At 42.4% G+C, this 19,311-nt stretch overlaps 1 protein-coding gene across 1 annotated transcript; it reads left to right on the forward strand.

Moving 5' to 3' along the window:
* Positions 1-2,807: 2,807 nt before the first annotated feature.
* Positions 2,808-19,229, forward strand: hs3st3l (heparan sulfate (glucosamine) 3-O-sulfotransferase 3-like). Its single transcript, XM_063481696.1, has 3 exons — positions 2,808-3,640; positions 16,938-17,167; positions 17,660-19,229. Exons 1-3 carry the CDS (start codon positions 3,141-3,143, stop codon positions 18,046-18,048), a joined length of 1,119 nt encoding a protein of 372 aa, XP_063337766.1. The 5' UTR covers positions 2,808-3,140; the 3' UTR covers positions 18,049-19,229.
* Positions 19,230-19,311: the final 82 nt, after the last annotated feature.

The raw sequence follows: 19,311 nt of genomic DNA on the forward strand, positions 1-19,311 counted from the left end.
ACAGTGCCAATTCCTCATCTAGAATCACTTCTATGGATTTACACAAAGACTAATTTGCAGTTGATTTGCATCAGTGGCTCAAGGATTTGCAGATACAGGCCACAGATTTTGTTTTCCATGGTTTTCTTTAAAACAAAATGATTCCAGAGTCAATCATGTTTGATTCCCAAACTTCCACAGTGGCGCCAAATCAGCGTAAAATTCAAATATGTACAAAGACTGTGGCAATGGAGCCTAAAACACCACAGAATGCAGACCTTTCTTCTCCAGTTGGACCTGATGGATGCTTATGAGCTCCACAAGATGATACAGGGCATGTTTACGGAGACTCCAGTGACATCATGGAGTATTTGTAGTATGGTACAGCTGGTGGCTTTCATCGTGACCCTGATTCAGGGCTCAAGACGTGGTTAAGCAATAAAGCTGCTATGTACACCACAAATGCAACTGCAGCTATGACCCCTGCACACCACCTCTCAGAGCTTTACCAGATTTACCAGGGAACTGACAGGGACAAGAAGAGTCCATATGGCCTTCATGATGGAGAGAATAAGGTTGGAAGAGTGGGGTAAGAGTGAGCATTCACAGAGTGGGATGTATAGGATACCATTCTCCACAGGTGTATTTAAGGAATAAATAGTTGTTGACAAAAGGAAGGAATGATTTTACTTTTTGGTTTTTGAACATCCACAGGTGCGCTTGTGAAGGGCCCTATCTGGCCCTTTCTAAGTCTTTGGTACTCCAGTGAACCCCAGTAACAGCGATTATCCACACCTTAAAAAAAATTTGTAACACAGAGAATCCTTCCCACAAGTTTATTCAATTCAATTCAATTTTATGTTCACAGCACCAAATCACAACAACAGTCGCCTTTATATTGTAAGGTAGACCCTACAATAATACATACAGAGAAAAACCCAACAATCATATGACCCCCTTTGAGCAAGCACTCTGGCGACAGTGGGAAGGAAAAACTCCCTTTTAACAGGAAGAAACCTCCAGCAGAACCAGGCTCAGGGAGGGGCGGGGCCATCTGCTGTGACCGGTTGGGGTGAGAAAAGGAAGACAGGATAAAGACATGCTGTGGAAGTGAGACAGAGACTACTTCAAGAGAGCATCAATGATTCACCCAGGAAGTAACAAATGAAGCCAGAACAACATCTAAAGACCTGCAAACACTGCTTGTCTGAGTTGTGATACAAGAAAGAGAATGGGCAAAAATGAGGGAGTTCCAGGGCAAAAACCACTGCTGACCTAAAAGAACACAAAAGCTCATCTCAAATTTGCCAAAAAAAGACATTGATGATCTCAGTGAAATGTGGTGGTGATAATGTAAAATGACTTGACCTTAAACTGGTCATTCGTGCTCTTAAAACCCTCCAGTGTGGGTAAATTAAAACAATTCAACAAAAGCATGGACCAAAGATTCCTCCCCAGTGATGTAAAACACTCACTGCCAGTCACTGCAAATACTTCATTGTTTTTCGTGGCACAGCCAGTTAGGTTGGCATTTACTTTCTCACATAGGGCCAGGTGGGTTTGGACATTTTTTTCCCTTAATAAATGAAATGATCACTAAAAAACAACATTTTAAATTTGCTTGGGTTATTTGTTTGATGATCTGATACATTTAAATGAGGCAAATATACAAAAACCACAAAAAAATCCTAATAAATCAGGAATGGGGCAATACTTTTTCACGGCACTTCAGCTTTTCACAATACTTACTTATGAATAAATGTATCACTATAATAAATAGAAGTATGATTATGGCTAAATAACATAAAGTTTATCTTGCTGTAAATAGATGGTGGCTCTTATTAATCTATGCAGGACAATGCAGTGGTTTTATGGCATGGGTCACATCTGCTATGGGATAATGACAGGGGTAAGCCAAATGGAACATGAAGTATGTGCTTATTTGTGTGGGTAAGTGAACGTGTGCGTGTATGTGTGTGTGTGCATGTGTGCACACGCGCTGTGCAAGTGTGGTTGGGAGGGGGAATAATGAGTCTCCTATGAGCTATTACCCCTACCTTAGCTCCGCACTCTGCAATAATAAAAGCCAACATTGCAGAGCTCCCTAACAGGAGACTGCACACTCAACACACTCCTGATGCCAGTGATAAAGCGTTCACTTTTGACACGCAAACCTTTTTCCTGGATCAAAAATAAGTACGCTTTTCGATTAATGTATCGATACCATTTGTCAATAGTTTGGGAGTTTATCATGTAAGGGATCAGAACAGAATCACTGCATCCTACACAGAAAACAAGGTTTCAAGGCATTTCTGAATGATTCACTGTGGGCTAACAGTCTGTCATTTGAGGTCAGTCAGCTAACTATTGGCGGCTGTACTACATCTAAAACTGTCTGACCCTTAAGCCAATTATGCCATAGGTTTTACAGTGCAGAGTTTCAGCTCTAAGTACGATAAATCCAGATCCAAATGACACCAATACTTCTTTGGGGATCCATCAGAAGAGTTTTCCACCTATACAAATATGCAATGGAGAGAGATAATAAGACTTGATGCGCTGATTTGTGGCATAAAGTCCCAGAAATTAATCATTTGTTTTGATAATAATGATTATTGAACATGTGAGGTGATCTTTTTCTTTAATAACTTCTATAAGTCTTCCCCAAATAAATAATACTGTAATTAAAAGAGCCCCAGGCCATAACCCCGCAATCAAAGGTATCTGAGGGAAAAGACAAAGAGAGAGAAAACTGTGGACGCGAATCCCCTTAGGATAAGCCGTGGTAGAGAGACGCAGAGTAATCCAGTGAAGTGGGGAGAGAGAGAGAGAGAGCGAGAGAGCGAGAGAGAGAGAGACCCGCTGCAGCGAGGCTCGGATATCACAGCGTTATTAGTTCCCCTAGGTTGCCAGGGTGGGTGAGTAAGTGGGCGCATATCCTGGATGTCACGTAAACACTAGTTCCAGTGATTTACTGAGTTTGAGCGGCTTTATGGTTCGAAGAGTTCTCAATATGCTCCAAACACGCGACGTGAACGAGCAGGAGAGCAGCGGAGCGGACTGACAGAGACTCTCCAAGAGTTCGCGGGATGTTCACGGCGTTAGGATGTGAGCTGAACTTGTGGTAGAATGGCCCATTATCACACATGGGCCTGTGAGGAATGGCAACTTTTTACCACCACCACCACTCCAACCATCATCATCACCACCACCCTCCGAACACGGACCTGCGGCGGCTTTTCCACCGGCTCACCATCGCGTCCTCGCTGAGCATCCTCTGCTTTTCATTGGTCTACTTTCTCACTGGATGCTGCGAGTCGGAACTGACAGAAAACTCTGAAATAAAGTCGCCCACGAGCGAATTCCTCGTGTCGGGGTCAGGATGGCCGTACGAGAGAAACGGAACCAGTTTTGCCAAAGAGGGTGTCACCGCAGCTGGAGAAGGCGCATTCGGCAGCGAGCATCCCGAGCTGGAGGCGAACAGCTCCGGGAAAGAGTGGACAGCCACTCGGAGGTTACCCCAGGCGCTGATCATAGGTGTTAAAAAAGGAGGCACCCGAGCACTGCTGGAGTTTCTGCGGCTCCATCCAGACATCCGCGCCCTGGGGTCTGAGCCGCACTTCTTTGACCGACATTACGCGCGGGGATTGGACTGGTACAGGTACGCGCACTTTACGCACAGAATCCAGCTCACCAGAAGTGCTGAACGTACTTTAGTTTTTGCATGAGTTGCTCTTTGTTTTATTTTTCCTTTACAAAGTTTATCCTAAGAAGATGTGTCTTACAGAAATCTGTATTTTTTAAAAGAGAAAACCAAAATGCTACAGTGCCCTAATGAAACCCGTCATTAGTGATTCTTGTTATTTAAATGACACAAATGATTCCAGTATTAGGTTTTTGTATTACATTCGAGAGCCAATTAGCAACCGCCAGCTTCATCTTGAAGAAACGAATGTCGTTGTGTTGTTTGCGTACCCAAACACATCTACTGCTATTCCGAAGAGGTTTAGGTGACAGTCAAAGAGACTTTGCCATCTGGCTATGCCAATCTGTGCATGCGTACACGTGTGTGCTTGCCATACTTGCTGTGTGCGTGCATACGTGCCTGTTTGTTTGTAGGGCTGCAGAGAAAGAGAGCAGAGGCCTACCAGACTGACTTCTCACAGAGCAGCAAAGTAATCATCTCTGGAGCCAGAGCCAGATGTTACTGTTGTCATGTGGCTCAGTTCTTGGGCTGTTTCATGACAACTTGGAAACACACACACACACACACACACACACACACACACACACACACACACACACACACACACACACACACACACACACACACACACACACTCCTCTAGGTCCAATTCAAGTTACTTAGACCTGGTAGAGGGGACTTTGAGGGAAAAAAAAGTTCCCAACAGATGCTGGATTACACATTTTTGATTTTCATTCTGCTTTTCTAACTGTGCCTACTGTAAGCCTGTGCACCCACAGACCCGCAAACTGCTCCAAATATGACAGATTAAAACTGTATCCAAATCTGGATACAGTGTTGCATGCTGTTAACCAGCTTACAGTATATTACAGGGGCTCAATAATGACTCTCATTGGCCTGGATCTGGGAGCCTGTTTGATACGTCAGCAGCAATTTAACCTATGACTCAGAGAGATAAAGTGAGAGAAGTAATATCTGCTTCCTGGGGAGTGTTTTTACATTGATGTGATCACATGCAAAGACAGGAAAACACACCACAGCCACCATCATGTCAAAAACTGTGGGATGTAAACATAATGAGAAAATTCCACAAATCTGGAAGTACTGAGAAAGCCACAGAGGCCTCATCTGTCTGCCTGCATGTCTGCTCTGTGTGAGAGTGTGTATGTGTCTGTGTGTGCCACAAGGTTATGTGTACGTGACACCAGATTGTCACATCTTACCCTCAGACCAGATGGGCCTCGCTGCATGTTGGGCCACTTGACATCACTGTCAGCTCTGTCAATTGACCTCTGACTCTAGGTCACTTTACGCTGAGAGTTAATGATGTGTTCACACCACTTCATAACAAGCAGTTCACAAAGGACAAAGGACACGGACCCCTTTGTTTCTGGTTATTGAAAAAATTCTTAAATTATTATTGTTTTTATTTGTATTTTTTAATGTTGATTTAAAAAAGACTGCAGTTCAAGAAGTTATACTATATATACATACACATATATATATGTGTATGTATATATATATATATACATATATAGATAATAATCATGTGAACAAAAGCCTTTCTAGTGAAAGTCTCGGAACTCCTATTACTCCTATCACTGCAAAGAAAACAGTTTAATCACACTGCTGAGCTATTTCTCACAAAACGAAAGCCAATCTGTCTTGAAGGTCAAAGCTGAGCTGTAGAGGAAACTTTTCAGCATTATAAGAGAAACACAGCACTCAAAAAAATTACATTTATTTGATATCCGCTGTAACACCGGGCAGCATGGTAGTGTGGAAGTTAGCCCTGTTTCCTCACAGCAAGAAGGTCCTGAGTTCGACTCCACTGTTCTGTGTGGAGTTTGCATGTTCTGTGTGTTCTCTCCAAGTATTCCAGCTTCCTCCCACAGTACAAAGACATGCAATTAGTCGGGTTAGGTTAACTGGTTATTCTAAATGGCCCATAAGCAAATGGTTGTTTCTCTCAATGTGTTAGCCCTGGCTGGGAGCCTAACACATAGAGTGTACCCTACTTCTTGCCCTATGGTAGCTGGGATAGGCTCCAGCCCCGCACAACCACAAGGATGGATGGATGAATTCTAACAAAGAAGTAAATATTGCCAAAAGCTTTAAAAACTTTATTTTGGGGCAAACTGACCAAAGTTTTTTTCAGATTTGACTGGGCTTTCATACAGTTTTGTGTGTCAGTGAACTTAAAGTTATTATAGACAATGCTGAAAAACAAACTGAGTAAATGGGTGCATAGAAGTATTAAAGATGGCTGCCAAGTTATGAGACTTACTTCTGGAGTGAGCACAAATTGCTTCCTTAGCTACTGGTCACACAATCGTTATTATTATTATGTATTTCTTGACAATTAACATTAAAGTTATTCTTGTTTCTGTGCAAGTTTGAAAGAAATGAATACATAAATTCCAAAATATCCTTAAAAAGGCATCCTAATTTTTTTTTTTTTAACAAAATGTAGTTGATTTTGTTTTGCTTCTCTTCTATAATTTATGTGTGAAATGTAAATGCCAGAACATGACATGCAAAAATGAAATTAGCATATTTTTGAGGGGGGTTAGCTTACAAGTAGTCTTATTATTATTATTATTATTATTTTCGATTAATTACTTGAACCAAAGATGGAGTTTGTATAATGCAAACATACAAGCTAGCAACAAGTATAAACAGAAATAGCCTACTCAAAAATGCAGATTTTCAAGACAAAGCTGTCTTAGTTGTGATAACATTAGTTGGCGGGGAGGTTGTTCCATCCTTGCAGAAGTCCACTCTGCAGGTGGGGGAGAGACATAGGAGAGGTGGAGAACAAACCTAACCTGGGTGTCTGTTGTCTTGTGTAGTCTGGGAGATGATTGAATGTTAGGGTGGGTACAGTTTCCTCTGCGGTGGGGTAGGGTGGGCTTCCCTGGGTCCTGTGGGGCTTGGCGGTGCTGCTGCCGTAGGCCCTGGTCTGGATGGGCCTGGACTCCCTTGCCTTGGTGGGTGCCAGAGGACGGGGGTGCCTACTGGGGTCAGCGGGGGAGCTGGCCCTAGGGAGGAGCATCTTGCCCCTCCTTTCTTTTCCTCCCCATCCCCGGCTGCCTCCCTCTTCCCGCTCCACCACACCCACCCACACAGGTAGGGCCTTGTGGTGTGGGTGTGTCACCAGGGTGCAGGGGAGACATCCCCCCCCTCTGTCCCCTTCTGGCCACCTGTGCCTCAATTTTATTCCACAACTTAGACATCCACATTATTCACACTGTCATAACACACACATATATATAGGGCCTTGAGGGTGACCACGCCAACGGCGTCCAGTGAATGGTCTGAGTATTCAACCCTACCTCTGGCGCCGGTGCCCACCTCTCAATTTTAAATCCATGTAGACATTGAGGGTTCTCGGGAGGGGCCGTGCTAACACCTGCTGCTCTCCGGCAGCAGCACCATGCCCTCCCCTGTTTTAAATGCACTTTAGAACAACACGCAGCAACACTACACATGAGCGGGAGGAGGGAGGTATGGGGTCTTCACACACCCCCGTTCTCTGCCAGCCATCGGGGCGGGGGGCTGGGAGGAGGTGTTGGCTGACAGATTGGCCTCCCTGCTTCTGCGAGGCCTGGGGCGGCCTGCTTGCCTCCACCCCAGGGGGAAAGGGTCACATCTCTTGGGTCTGGGTGCCGTTTCCCCCTCTGGGGGCGAGGGTACCTGGACCCGGGGTATAGAGTATGTTTGGGGAGTGCGATTGTGTGTACATGTGCATATATGTCTATTCCTACGTTGGATGAGTGCTGAGTGTTTGTATATGTGTGCATGAGGGTGGGAATGCATGTTTGTGTCTGTGTGTGCCTGTTTGTCTGTGTTTATATGTCAGGTCAGGTCTTAGACTCCACCTCCCTGGGAACACCCAGGCCCTCCAAAGTGTGGAGGCCTATCTCCCCTCACCACACTCCCTGCCGGTAACTGATGCACTCAGGGGTCGGTGCATTGGTGGTTCTTGGTGTCCGGGGCTGGGCGCTCAGGTATACACCAGCTCACTCCCGGTGGCTACTTGGCGGGGCCTGGTGCCTGTCGCTCGGTCAGGCCTCTTCCGGGGCAAAGGGGGCCCTCGAACCTCCGGCCTCGGGGCCTGCAGCTCGGTTCACTCTGGCACAGCTGGCTGCCGGCAGAGCCGGCGGGCGCGCCAGTGCAGCCCCCTCTGGCTTCTGCTCCGTGGCTACTGGGTGACCCCTTGTCTGGGGATCTCCTCAGCCCTTCCCAGGAGGGTGGCACGGATGCCCCTCCGGTGGTACTCCTTGGGCTCTCGCACTCTGGGGTCCCTGGATGTCTGGAGCCTGGATCTCCTCCATGCCTGCTTCATGCCCTGGGGGACGGGGCTATGGCCCCCCACACCCTCTAGCAGACCGTTACATGGGGAAACCTTCTGTATACAAGCGCGCTGATCCACACGGGTGTGCACATGGGTGTTCACTGTTCGTAGACATAAACTACACCTTTCTTAGCTGCTACTTCAAAGCACATTGTGCGCTGTCTGTGCTGCACAACAACATTCAATATTTAGTATTTATTGCTGTTTACACTTAGCTAGATTAACATGATGGTGTTGTGTTTAGTATGTTGCTTTGTTTTTTTTTTTGCTTGTTTTCTATTCTTTTTCTCTCAACAGGTGATCCAGGAGATTTTTTTTTTCTCTTTGTCTTTGTAAGTAAAATATTAAAAAAAAAAAAAAAAAAAGATTTGCACAGAAGGGTATAAGCTAAGCGGTCACTTGATGTGTGTTTGCAATGATATCAGCTGCTATCAGCTGATCTACCAGGACTGTGGCAGACTGCCTTTGAGTTTGTAGTCTATCTATAACAGAATGTTCATTTTTGTCAGTCTGGATCCATGATTAATATAATTCATAAAAACAAGAAGCTAAAAGAGGTCAACGGCAGAGACTTCACATGAGAATTTCATTTCACTGTATATATGTAACCAGGACTACTGTGTTTTGTTGCATTACCAGCTGCTTCTAATTTAGGTCTGTATTTTTATATATAAATTCAGTCATGTATATGTTGATGGTATAAAGTATCAGTAACAATCAAAAAAAAACAAACAAACAAAAAACAAACAAACAAACAAAAAAAAGTTGTGATAACATTAAGGCTGAATAATAATTTTACAGTTTATTTTCCCTTTAAAAAAGTCTGGCTAACCTGTACCTAGACACAGCTCTCTGTGAATGTTATTCATGGCCATTGATCAATGGTCTTTGATCAGTAGTTGTTGATTAATGGTCATAGTAAAGATCAAGAAACTGACCTCACAGCCCATTGTTCCTTCAGTTGTACTAGCTTCAGTCATTATGCAAATATGCTGTTTATAATGTCGGGGAAACCTGCAGTCAGCTGAGACTGAAGAAGTCACCTGGATGATGACGAAACATTTCTCCCACTGAAAACGCCACGTGCAGACGAGCAGAATCAGCCTTTTGGGAGCTAACCTGTAGGTTTGTCAGGCTGCTCATATTCTGTGCCACATTCCAAAATATCAATAATTATTGCTTTACAATGTTTTGCAAATGAACTATAGCTTAGAGAATACAAATAAGACTCAGAATCAACTTTTGGAAATAAGACTCATGTTGTAATAAATGAAAACGATCCCATGAGGCAAAAATGCACTTTTTCTAACAGTTGGTTAATGGAGGGTCAGCTTCAGTGCTTACTTTGTCAGCATGACATTTTTGTGAAGATACTTTTTGTTTTGTTTTTTTCAATTTAAATTAAAGAGGATGAGATATAGTGTATCTTCTTTAGAATCACCCCTCTTCCATTTGGGAGTAAAATCACATTTAGCTTCCCCAGGACTATTGAGATCAGAGTCCTTGACAAAGATCCACTAATGGTGTTGAAGCAGAGATTGGATCTGGAAGAGCGCTGTGATGGGCCCTGAGATGGACTGGAAGTTTCCTCCTTACTGTGCTGCCTGGGATCGATAGCGCTATCTCCTCGCTCTGACCTTGGGTTGACTCCAGCGTTAGAGCAGTTAGCTTTGGTCAGCTCGGCTTCTGTTACAATTAGCAGGAAGCTTTCTCCTACATTGGCATAACCACCCCCCTCCCTCCCTCTCTCGCATAGGCACACAGGGGTCATGTTACTCACAGCTTTTTTCTCTCCAAGCAACTACGGATGAATCCATTAAAATTGCTCATCTAGCAATTCACATTCTCCCTCATGATGCTTTCTTATTGAAAGATGGCATGACTGGCGGATGGAGAGCAAAAAAAGGAGGGGGTGGGGGTAAAGTGGATGAGGAAGAGATAAGGCTTGGGTGAGCTGGAGGTTAAAGGGTGAAGCCAGTGTTACCGCAGCCTCACACATCTCTGCTGACCTTTGCTTCAACCCAGGGGACTGTTATCAGAGCTGGGCTCGTGTGTGTCTGTGTGTTTGTGTGTGTGTGTGTATCTTTGGGTTTGGCTATAGACGTTCTGTCCTCCAGACAGCTGAGCTGGTTGTATTTCGTTCCTGAGGTACAGTGAGATTTATCAATATATTATTGATTCTGATTTACTGGCAGTAAAAAATGTGACTCTTTTAATAAAAAGCAGCTGTATGCTTTGTGGTTGGAGGCCCATCGATAGCCATAGATAGTATAGAAGATGAATGTAGCTTCCATATTTGTAAAGTAAAGCCAACATATATGCGTGAAAAAACTGCACCTGTGACACTTTTTGATTGCTAAAAAAACTCCAGTTTTGCTGCAACAGTCTGTTGTAAAATAGTCCCCAGTTATCTGGCTCTGTGAGCTTAGTAAACACATTTCTGACCATATCCAGTTTCACAACACTACGATGGTGAGAAGCATGCAGCTCAGGGCTTTACAACAACCAGTGGCAGATGTCATGGAGGCTACTACCTGTCTAGCTAGCTAGCCTACTAGCTAGCCAGCTAACTGTATATAAAAGATGGATCATTAGTGTTTTGATTGCAGAAATGGTCGATTTCTGGAGTAAAAACTGGCTGTATTTGGCTGAGAGAGTGTTATCTGTTAAGCATTCACAAGCAGTCAGGTGCAGTGCAAATAGACACGAAGGTCAAAGTCAATAATTCAAATTAGCAGAGCTGAGGCAGACAGCTGCAGTTTAAAAGTGTAAAGGAGAGATCACCCAGACTACAGCTATAATAGCGTGAAGAGCTATTTAATTATTTATTTATTTATTGGTACCATGGTTGAAAAAAGTTTTTTAATACTGTAAAGTTGGGCATTTTAACATGTGATTTTATGGGAGGGGTTTATCTAACTGCTATCTGAGACAGCCTCATGTGACCACTAGAGGAGCTGCAGATTCTGGCACGTCAGTGTTAGCATCTTTTTTCAGGTGTGGAGGCAGTTTCTTGTTCCGTACACACCAACTTACCTTGGCATAATATCTACAAGTTCCTGAAAGTTGATTAAAAAAAAACACCAAAAAAACTTTTATTAAGTTCTTGGAGCAGTGTGAAATCCTAAAGTTCTGCTTTATTTGTAGTTACTTTAAGTTTAGTCTTCAGAGGTGAATGTTAGATTCTTCCTGAGCCTCACAGATAATTTATTTTTCACTACCTCAACCTGAAATTTATGCTTAGCATCAAATAAGCCAATAACATTTTAAGATATTTAAAGGCTAAATCTTTATGTATTTTTATGTATTTAAACAAGACCAATTTCACTGAAACTTTTTTAAAACATAAAACTATTTGTTGAAATTTATTCCATAAATAAATAAATAAAAATTAATGTTTTAATGCTCCATTATTTTACTTTTTTTCCCCCCAAACTGGTAATTTTTGTTTCTTTTCACCAGCATTGATATCAGGGGTTTGATTTCATAGTAAGCTGTTTAAACTACACTGACTGAGAGGTTTTCTAATGCTGTGGGAGACCTACTGGGACTTTTAATTGCAATCCAGGATCAGCTGCTCTGATGGCACTGGTGCATTTGCAATTAATCCTGAACTCGTTAAGGGATGCTTTTAAATTCATACCAATACACTGCTGAGTTTGTCTACAATGGCTCAGCACATGGTGTTACTTTTGTTTTTTGTGTATGCGTAGTAGAAAATAATTATCATGTAAATAACACAAGAACAGTTGCCTAAACATTTGATGTCCAGCAGGAGTTAGAGGGAAACATGAAACCGAAATTTTTAGATGAATCTGATCTGATTTATTGATATTCTTTGGTGATATTTCACACACACACACACACACACACACACACACACACACACACACACACACACACACACACACACACACACACACACACATTTGTGTGCATATTTGTGTGTATAATTTTGATAAGATGTTATGAAACGACACACTAAAGTATGACGTAATTAAAGCAATACTTGATTTTGGTGGCTTTGTGTAACTGGGGTTCAGGTGTGATCTCTCTGTTCCTCGTACTGTACAGGAGGTAATCACCATAAGGCCTAGACGGGTGGGGCGATCTGGCTCTCATTAGGGCACTCCCCCGGGGTTTGGAAAGCAAAGGCTGGGGGTGGTCTGGGGCCCCTCTATGATGGATGTCTCCTGGAAGTGGACAGGGCACATCCACAATAGACCGACCACTTAATGGTCCCCCATACAGAGGAAATGGATGAATGGTCCCTCAAAAACACAGTCATCCATACGTACAAACACAAAAATACACACCCAAATCTCATATTTGACTCATAAGCAGGCAGCCAGGTGTGTATAATGAATTCCGCCAATATGCTGCTGCTCTTTAAATGGCTATTGTTTCCTCCTTGGATCAAACATCAAAGATTAACAGACCACTTTTTCATTCTTTGATCCAGCACACCCTCAAATCCTCAGATTCTTTGCTGCATATTTCCTGCTATACATGATGAAGAATGCAATTGCTTCACATTTATTAACACACACACACACACACACACACACACACATCACATGACACAGTATGCTACTGATGAGCCTCTAGAGGGTCCTGGCTCCTTTAGTCTCCACCTGCTTCTCTTGGTCCCAGCTGAGGCCCAACGCTGCATTACTAGTTGTACTCCATCCCTTTACATTCACACCAGCACCCCCTCACTTCCCACCCCATCATAACATTCATCCCGGGTCATGTAATCCCTACTGTCACTGGCTAAGCACCATTCGCACCAACCTACACGTAGTAACCCCTAAGCCCCTACAGGATCAGCAGCCATTGGCCTTGGCTGGCCTGCAGTAATTCACCAGGGAGGTGTGCAGAAATATTGGAAATCAGGAGACAAAAGAGTGATTCCTCAAAGGAAAAGGGGCTCATTGTAAGCGGCTGGATAATCCACGTGTTCATCTTCCTGGATGTTTGATCTCGCGCTCAGGAGTAAATGAGCAATGAGCGGTAAACGGATGCAGCTAAAACAGGAGCTTCAAAACTGCCAATTTATTAAGCTTTGTTGGAGGTGGGGGGGGGGGGGGGGGGGGGGGGCATTTTCTCTGTAACACATGGTGTCTCCAGGCAGCACCTGCCAGTGAACACAAGAGGTTAATACTCTCCGCTCTTGCAAATTTGGCAAACAACTTTGAGTTTGGAAACCTTACGTTCCTCTTACGTTCCTCTTACGTTCCTCTTACGTTCCTCTTACGTTCAGTTTAATTTAAAAATTGTCCCTAATGTGGGGACAGACCATAAAAAGATACCACTTTGTCTCACTGTACAAAAGTAATGCCATCATAACATATTAATGTTGGCATTACTTTGGGAAGGTTTGTGATGCAGTATTCCTATTTATTCACCACCTGGTGACCCCCTGAGGCTGTTTATTTGGTCTACTTTGGGTTTTGGTCATGCACTTTAGTGAAGTTCAGGGTACTTAAGTTATACTTAATTGGGAATAATATTTCTTCACATAATGTTCTTCACGAGCAGTCATGCAGAACTACATGTAGAAAAAGCGGACTTTTTAAAAATACACTTGTAATATTTAATTTAGTTTGTTACTGTTTTTACTGTCTTGAAGCAACTGTGACCACATCATTTCCTTCTGATTATGCATTTATTTTTCATACCAATAACAAGTAAATATAGAACAACACACACTATAGTTTTTTCCTAGCAAAATTACTCTGTTTTGATCCTGCCCAGTCAGCACAACTTCAACCCGTGACATTGTTTCTGATTCGGACAAAATGTTGCATACCTTTATTCAGGTATAAAATGGAACTGAAGCCGGAGTCATATCTTCAAGAACACAAAGTTCCCTATGCCAAAAGTACGATGAAGCCATATTTAGTTATCAGAAAAAACTAATGGCTATTTTGTCAATCAATTAGTGTGTCTGTGCTAACCTCATAGCAGAAGCATATTTGGAATACATCTTATCTTTTGATGGTGCTCTTAGGAGCAGTAATTAGCTCTTTGTGCTTAGGTAATGGTATGGGGGCTCTTGGCTCTCAGGCTATTCACAGACAGATTGCTAATGGAGGTGCGTTTGTATCCACTCCCATCATTCCTTCATCAGTCACCCACCCCTTTCATTTAAAACACTCTAGCAAATGCTCTGGCACACACACACACACACACGCACACACACACGCACACACACACACGCACACACACACGCACGCACGCACACACACACGCACGCACACACACGCACACACACACACACGATCTTTTAAAGGGTCTGGTAAAAATCCACTACACCCACCATTTATGTCTTCAGAGCATTTGTGTGTGTGTGTGTGTAGGATGTTTTTTTTTTAAATGTGTCTTTTTCTGTGTGTGTGTGTTAGACTGTGAGAAATTGGTCCACAGGGAGACCAGAAGCATGACAGCAAATGCTTGACTAATGAGTGAATAATGAGTGTATGTTTGTGTTTTGCAGAATGTGTGTGTGTGTGTGTGCTTGTGTTTATGGGGCCATGTAACAGACTGTACGGCTCCTCCTGTCAAGGGTATTGGAGTTAAAAGGGAAGTCTTCAGGCTAAGTGGTGGTGAGCACTGCCTCACACTGATCAGATCAAATGAAATCGCTCTGAGTGTGTTTGTGAAACTCATAGAAGTAGGGCCGTGTGTTGGGTAGTAGGTAGATGTATTGACAGTAGGTTGCAGGTGCGACCTGACTGAGCTGACAGGTAGAACATCAACTGACCGCAGTTTCTCTTTCTCTTTATCCTCTTTTTGTAAAAAAAAGTATTCTTCTTCTTCTTATTAAGGTGTCATTTATGAGAACATTTTTATTGATTCTGTTTTCTGATACAACCTTTAAATAGGAGGCACACACACACACACACACACACACACACACACACACACACACACACACACACACACACACACACACACACACAGAGCGAAGATACCTTATTACTTATGATTTGTTTCCATTATGACAGAGAGGGATGAACCAGTGATAAACCAAAGACCTTGTATTTAGCAAAAGTGAACAACTTAAGGCAGCAGTAATCGGTCAGAATACTTTACAATTGTCATCTTGAGGTGCTTTATATGGTAAAATAAAAACAATAATATATTAGAGAGAAACACATCAATTAGAATATTATTTAAGGATTTGGCAACAGTGGGAACAAAGAACTCCTTTTTAATAGGTACAAACGTCAGAAGCAGGCTCACAGAAAATTACGACCAGCTTCCAAAAGTTCTGTGGAGCGTTTTAGTTTTTCTGAATACCGTCACTAAACAGGTTTATAGTGTTAGTGACATTTATGACATGACATGAATCTGGTGTATGTAGCAAAGCATTTAAAAGCAGCCAGTGATCTTATATACCTAAATTATATAGCACATAATAGCATTGTGGATATTAGTAGCAGTCAAATTATGAACATAATTCTTCATTCTGAATCTCAACTAAAGCTACAAGAAAAGTTTTGTTAAGAGAATACAGAATCCTAATTTAAGGTGATATTCAGTAGGATTAGCCATAACAATTTCCCATCTTTATTTATTATTTATTTCTATTTATTTATTATTATCATTTATCTATTTTTTAATTATTATTTCTAATAAATCTGTTTCTATTATTTACATTTTTATTCTTGGATTCTTCTTGAGTAGCTTTGCATCATTCACATTTCAAAGTAATCCTAATTTACTGAATACTGGCCCTTTGTGCAGTCTCTTAGTTCATCCATTATCTGAAACAAGCCTTTTTAGCTTTAAAACAGCTTTTGTCTGATTGGCTGTTCTATTTCTCAAAGGTGCCCAAAATAACTAACTGAATAATTGATAATGGAAATAAAGACACATAAAAAGGTTAAATCATTTTTATCTTCGCCAAATTTGTTGTGATGTTTTTATCATGGAAACTGATTGTCAGTCATCTTACTGCTAAATGAGACCATTTAGGGTCTACTAATATTCAGTATCATCAAATATAGAGAGGCTGTCTTTACATTTCATGTAAAGATTAAATTATAACAGGACACCTTGTCCATTGGGGTCCTTTTGGAAACAAATTAGATTTTCCTAAATCCGCTGAAACCCTGTGTTTGCCTTAATTACCTATTTAGAATGTATCAGCTCTTTAGCTTACAACCTAACACCAGCTGAAATGCTGATTCAGAGCTGGTTATGATCATTCCACTGTGGCTGCTTGTGTTTGGTCAGCCAGTCAGGTGTGTGGCAGGTGTGTTAGCAGATGTCCCTGAATCCCCAGACAGTCCTTTGGGGCCTCTGGAGTCTTTTATCTCTAAATGAGTCCCATCTGCTGGGCTTCTGCTGCGGAGGTGGAGGTGAACAGAGTGAGATGCATTCAAGGAAATCTGTTTTACGTACCTGCCTCTTTGTCTGGTTCACAGAAGAAGTCTTGCTCGGATACTCTGATGCGATGTGTGTCAAAATGATTAATAGGGTCATATGAGGGAATGTGTAGAGACCTTTGTGATTACTGTACCGATTTTAAAGAAAATATCTATATGTATCCGTATGTGCAGATACGTGTTTTAACCCCATGTTGCCAGCCTTAATGCTAAAGCCTAAGCAATTATAATTAGATTAAAGACATTAAAAAGGCACAAGGATATAATTTCAAATGCTGAACTAGTCATTTAAAACCTTTATTTTTACTCTTTAAATAGTCACATGCTAGACAAAATCTCACATGGTGGATAATGAAGAAAATGTACTAACATTAAAAAACATCGATCCATCATTTTTTCAGTGGAGTAATTCCTCCATATACACGCATATCATACCAGCCTCAATCTTTTGCAAGGATTTATGTTTCTGACTTGTGTAAATTCATCTGCTCATCTGCAGAAGTATAATGCCTAAAGCCCTGGATGGCCAGATTGTTATGGAGAAGACGCCTCGTTACTTTGTTACCGTGGAAACACCAGCGCGAGTCCATGCCATGTCTAAAGATGTGAAGCTGATCGTAGTCGTCCGTGACCCTGTGACCCGAGCCATATCTGACTACACACAGATCATCTCCAAGACCCCAAACATCCCCGCCTTTGAGAGTCTAGCCTTCAAGAACCAAACCACAGGTACAGATACAACTAAATGCAAGGATTTGATTGTACTTCTCATGAAGATGTTTTCATTTTTTTTTATTATGGTTTTTTTTTTCAGTTTGCCCAGTATTAAGTCAGCTATGCATAGCATCTCTAACTTTATGAGTCAGAGATTAGTTTAATTCCCAGACAGCTCCACTATCTGTAGGCATTTGCAAATGCTGCCACAAGCTGCACCAATTTAATAGTCTGTAACAATTAGCATTTATTTACACCTGCCAAAGTGTTTTACATCCAACATTTTGACAATGAGAAGTTTCCTTTTTCCTTACTAGAAGCTTGGCATACTTGGTGTTTACAAGACATCAGCATTCATCTTGGTTCTAGTGATATAGATGATTGGTGTGGGGTCAAAAAGTGAACACAGTGGGCGAAATCCTCGTCATCTGACCATCCTTATCTAGGAGTAAAGATGACATGAATCACATGCATTGCTCTCTCTGCCTCCCATGTCTTTGTCTCTAGGTCAGATCGACTCTCTGTGGAGCCCGCTGTGGATCGGTCTGTATGCCCAACACATGGAGCGTTGGCTGGCCTGGTTCCCCAGAAATCAAATCCATCTGGTCAGCGGGGAAAGGCTCATCTCAGACCCAGCCGGGGAACTTGGCAAAGTCCAGGACTTTCTGGGCCTCCAGAGGATTGTCACAGACAAGCACTTCTACTTCAACAAAACTAAAGGCTTCCCCTGCCTCAAGAAGCCGGAGGGAAGTAGTAAACCGCACTGCCTGGGCAAGACAAAAGGGAGGACGCACGCCTCCATCAACCCAGAGGTGATTCAGAGACTGAGGGATTTCTACAAGCCTCACAACCAGCGCTTCTATCAGATGGCAGGACAGGACTTTGGATGGCAGTGACCCTTTGACGGGGTGGAACTTGAGGCTTTTTGTTGGCACTGCTTTGAATAGACGCCTGTGCTAACATGCCATCTGATTGAGACAAATGCAGCGACTCAGAGTGCAGAAGAGAGAGCCAGTTATCTGCTTATGACCAGCCAAGCAGCACTGCAGAGACTTTGTTAATAAAAACCCTGTGTCAATCCATTCAACTCTACCAATCAATCACCTTATGTTTGAAAGACAGCCATGTCTTTTTCTATACGACAGATTGCTCAAACTGGTTAACTAAGGCGTTTATGTGTAAAGGTGGTCATGAGAATGTGGTTGCTGTAAGTTGTGGCTGTATAATTGTAGAACAGTGAAAACACTGTAGCTTTTAGTGTCTCTGCAGTTTAAACCCGGTGCTCAGTAGACTGTACAAGGAACTCAAGATCTGATGCATTTTCACCCTCCTCAATTTCCATAACTTTCTCTTTCGACCTGTTTGTTTTCTAATCTTGCTGGTTAAGAATTTAAGAGCAATCAGTGCCTAGATGTTGAGCACCATCCTCCAAGCATTGTTTCTGATTTAAAGTGGGATGAATCTTTTATGCGGCGAGCAGCAGAAGGGTGAGCAAGAGAATCTTTGTATGAGCTCAGATTTGACTGAGTGGTTTTGTATTCTTGAATAATGAATGCGGATAAATGGATGTAGGGGAAGCGGTGTGGATCGCTTGCCGCTTGGCACATTTATGTGAAGGATTTAAGTTCGTATCCCGCTGCAAAACCAGCATCCTGTGCTGCACCTTGAACAAGGTAAAGGGAACCACTGGAGGACAACAGAAACAAGACAAGTTAAATGAATGCACAGAGGTTCGACCCGTCGATGAGCCATTTCAGTGGACCTTGATGTACGAAGCTTTTCCGCTTCTGCTTACAGGGTTGTCAGTTTTCAGTTTGCATGTATTTGCACTAGTATGAAAGCATAAAAAAGGCACCTATTTTTCAGCAAAGATTTCTTTCCCACAGCTCTTCTTGCTCATTGTTTTCTGTTGCTATGAGCTCTTACTGAGCTCGAATGACAAATGATTGACTTTCTATTGAATGGCATTAGTGCAATTGCTTTGCAAATGTAAGGGCTGCAGATTGCCTCGGTGGTAAGATTAAAAAAGTCTGGTGGTATCTGTAATAAAGTGAAACAATACTTTAATGTCTGAACAGTCACGAGTGTGGTTACTGAGTTGGACTACAAGGGTGACTGAGTTCAATCTTTTGATTAAAAAACATCTTTATGTGTGCGTG

This window comes from Pelmatolapia mariae, linkage group LG8 (assembly GCF_036321145.2).
Source record: "Pelmatolapia mariae isolate MD_Pm_ZW linkage group LG8, Pm_UMD_F_2, whole genome shotgun sequence".
Taxonomy (NCBI): Eukaryota; Metazoa; Chordata; class Actinopteri; order Cichliformes; family Cichlidae; genus Pelmatolapia; species Pelmatolapia mariae.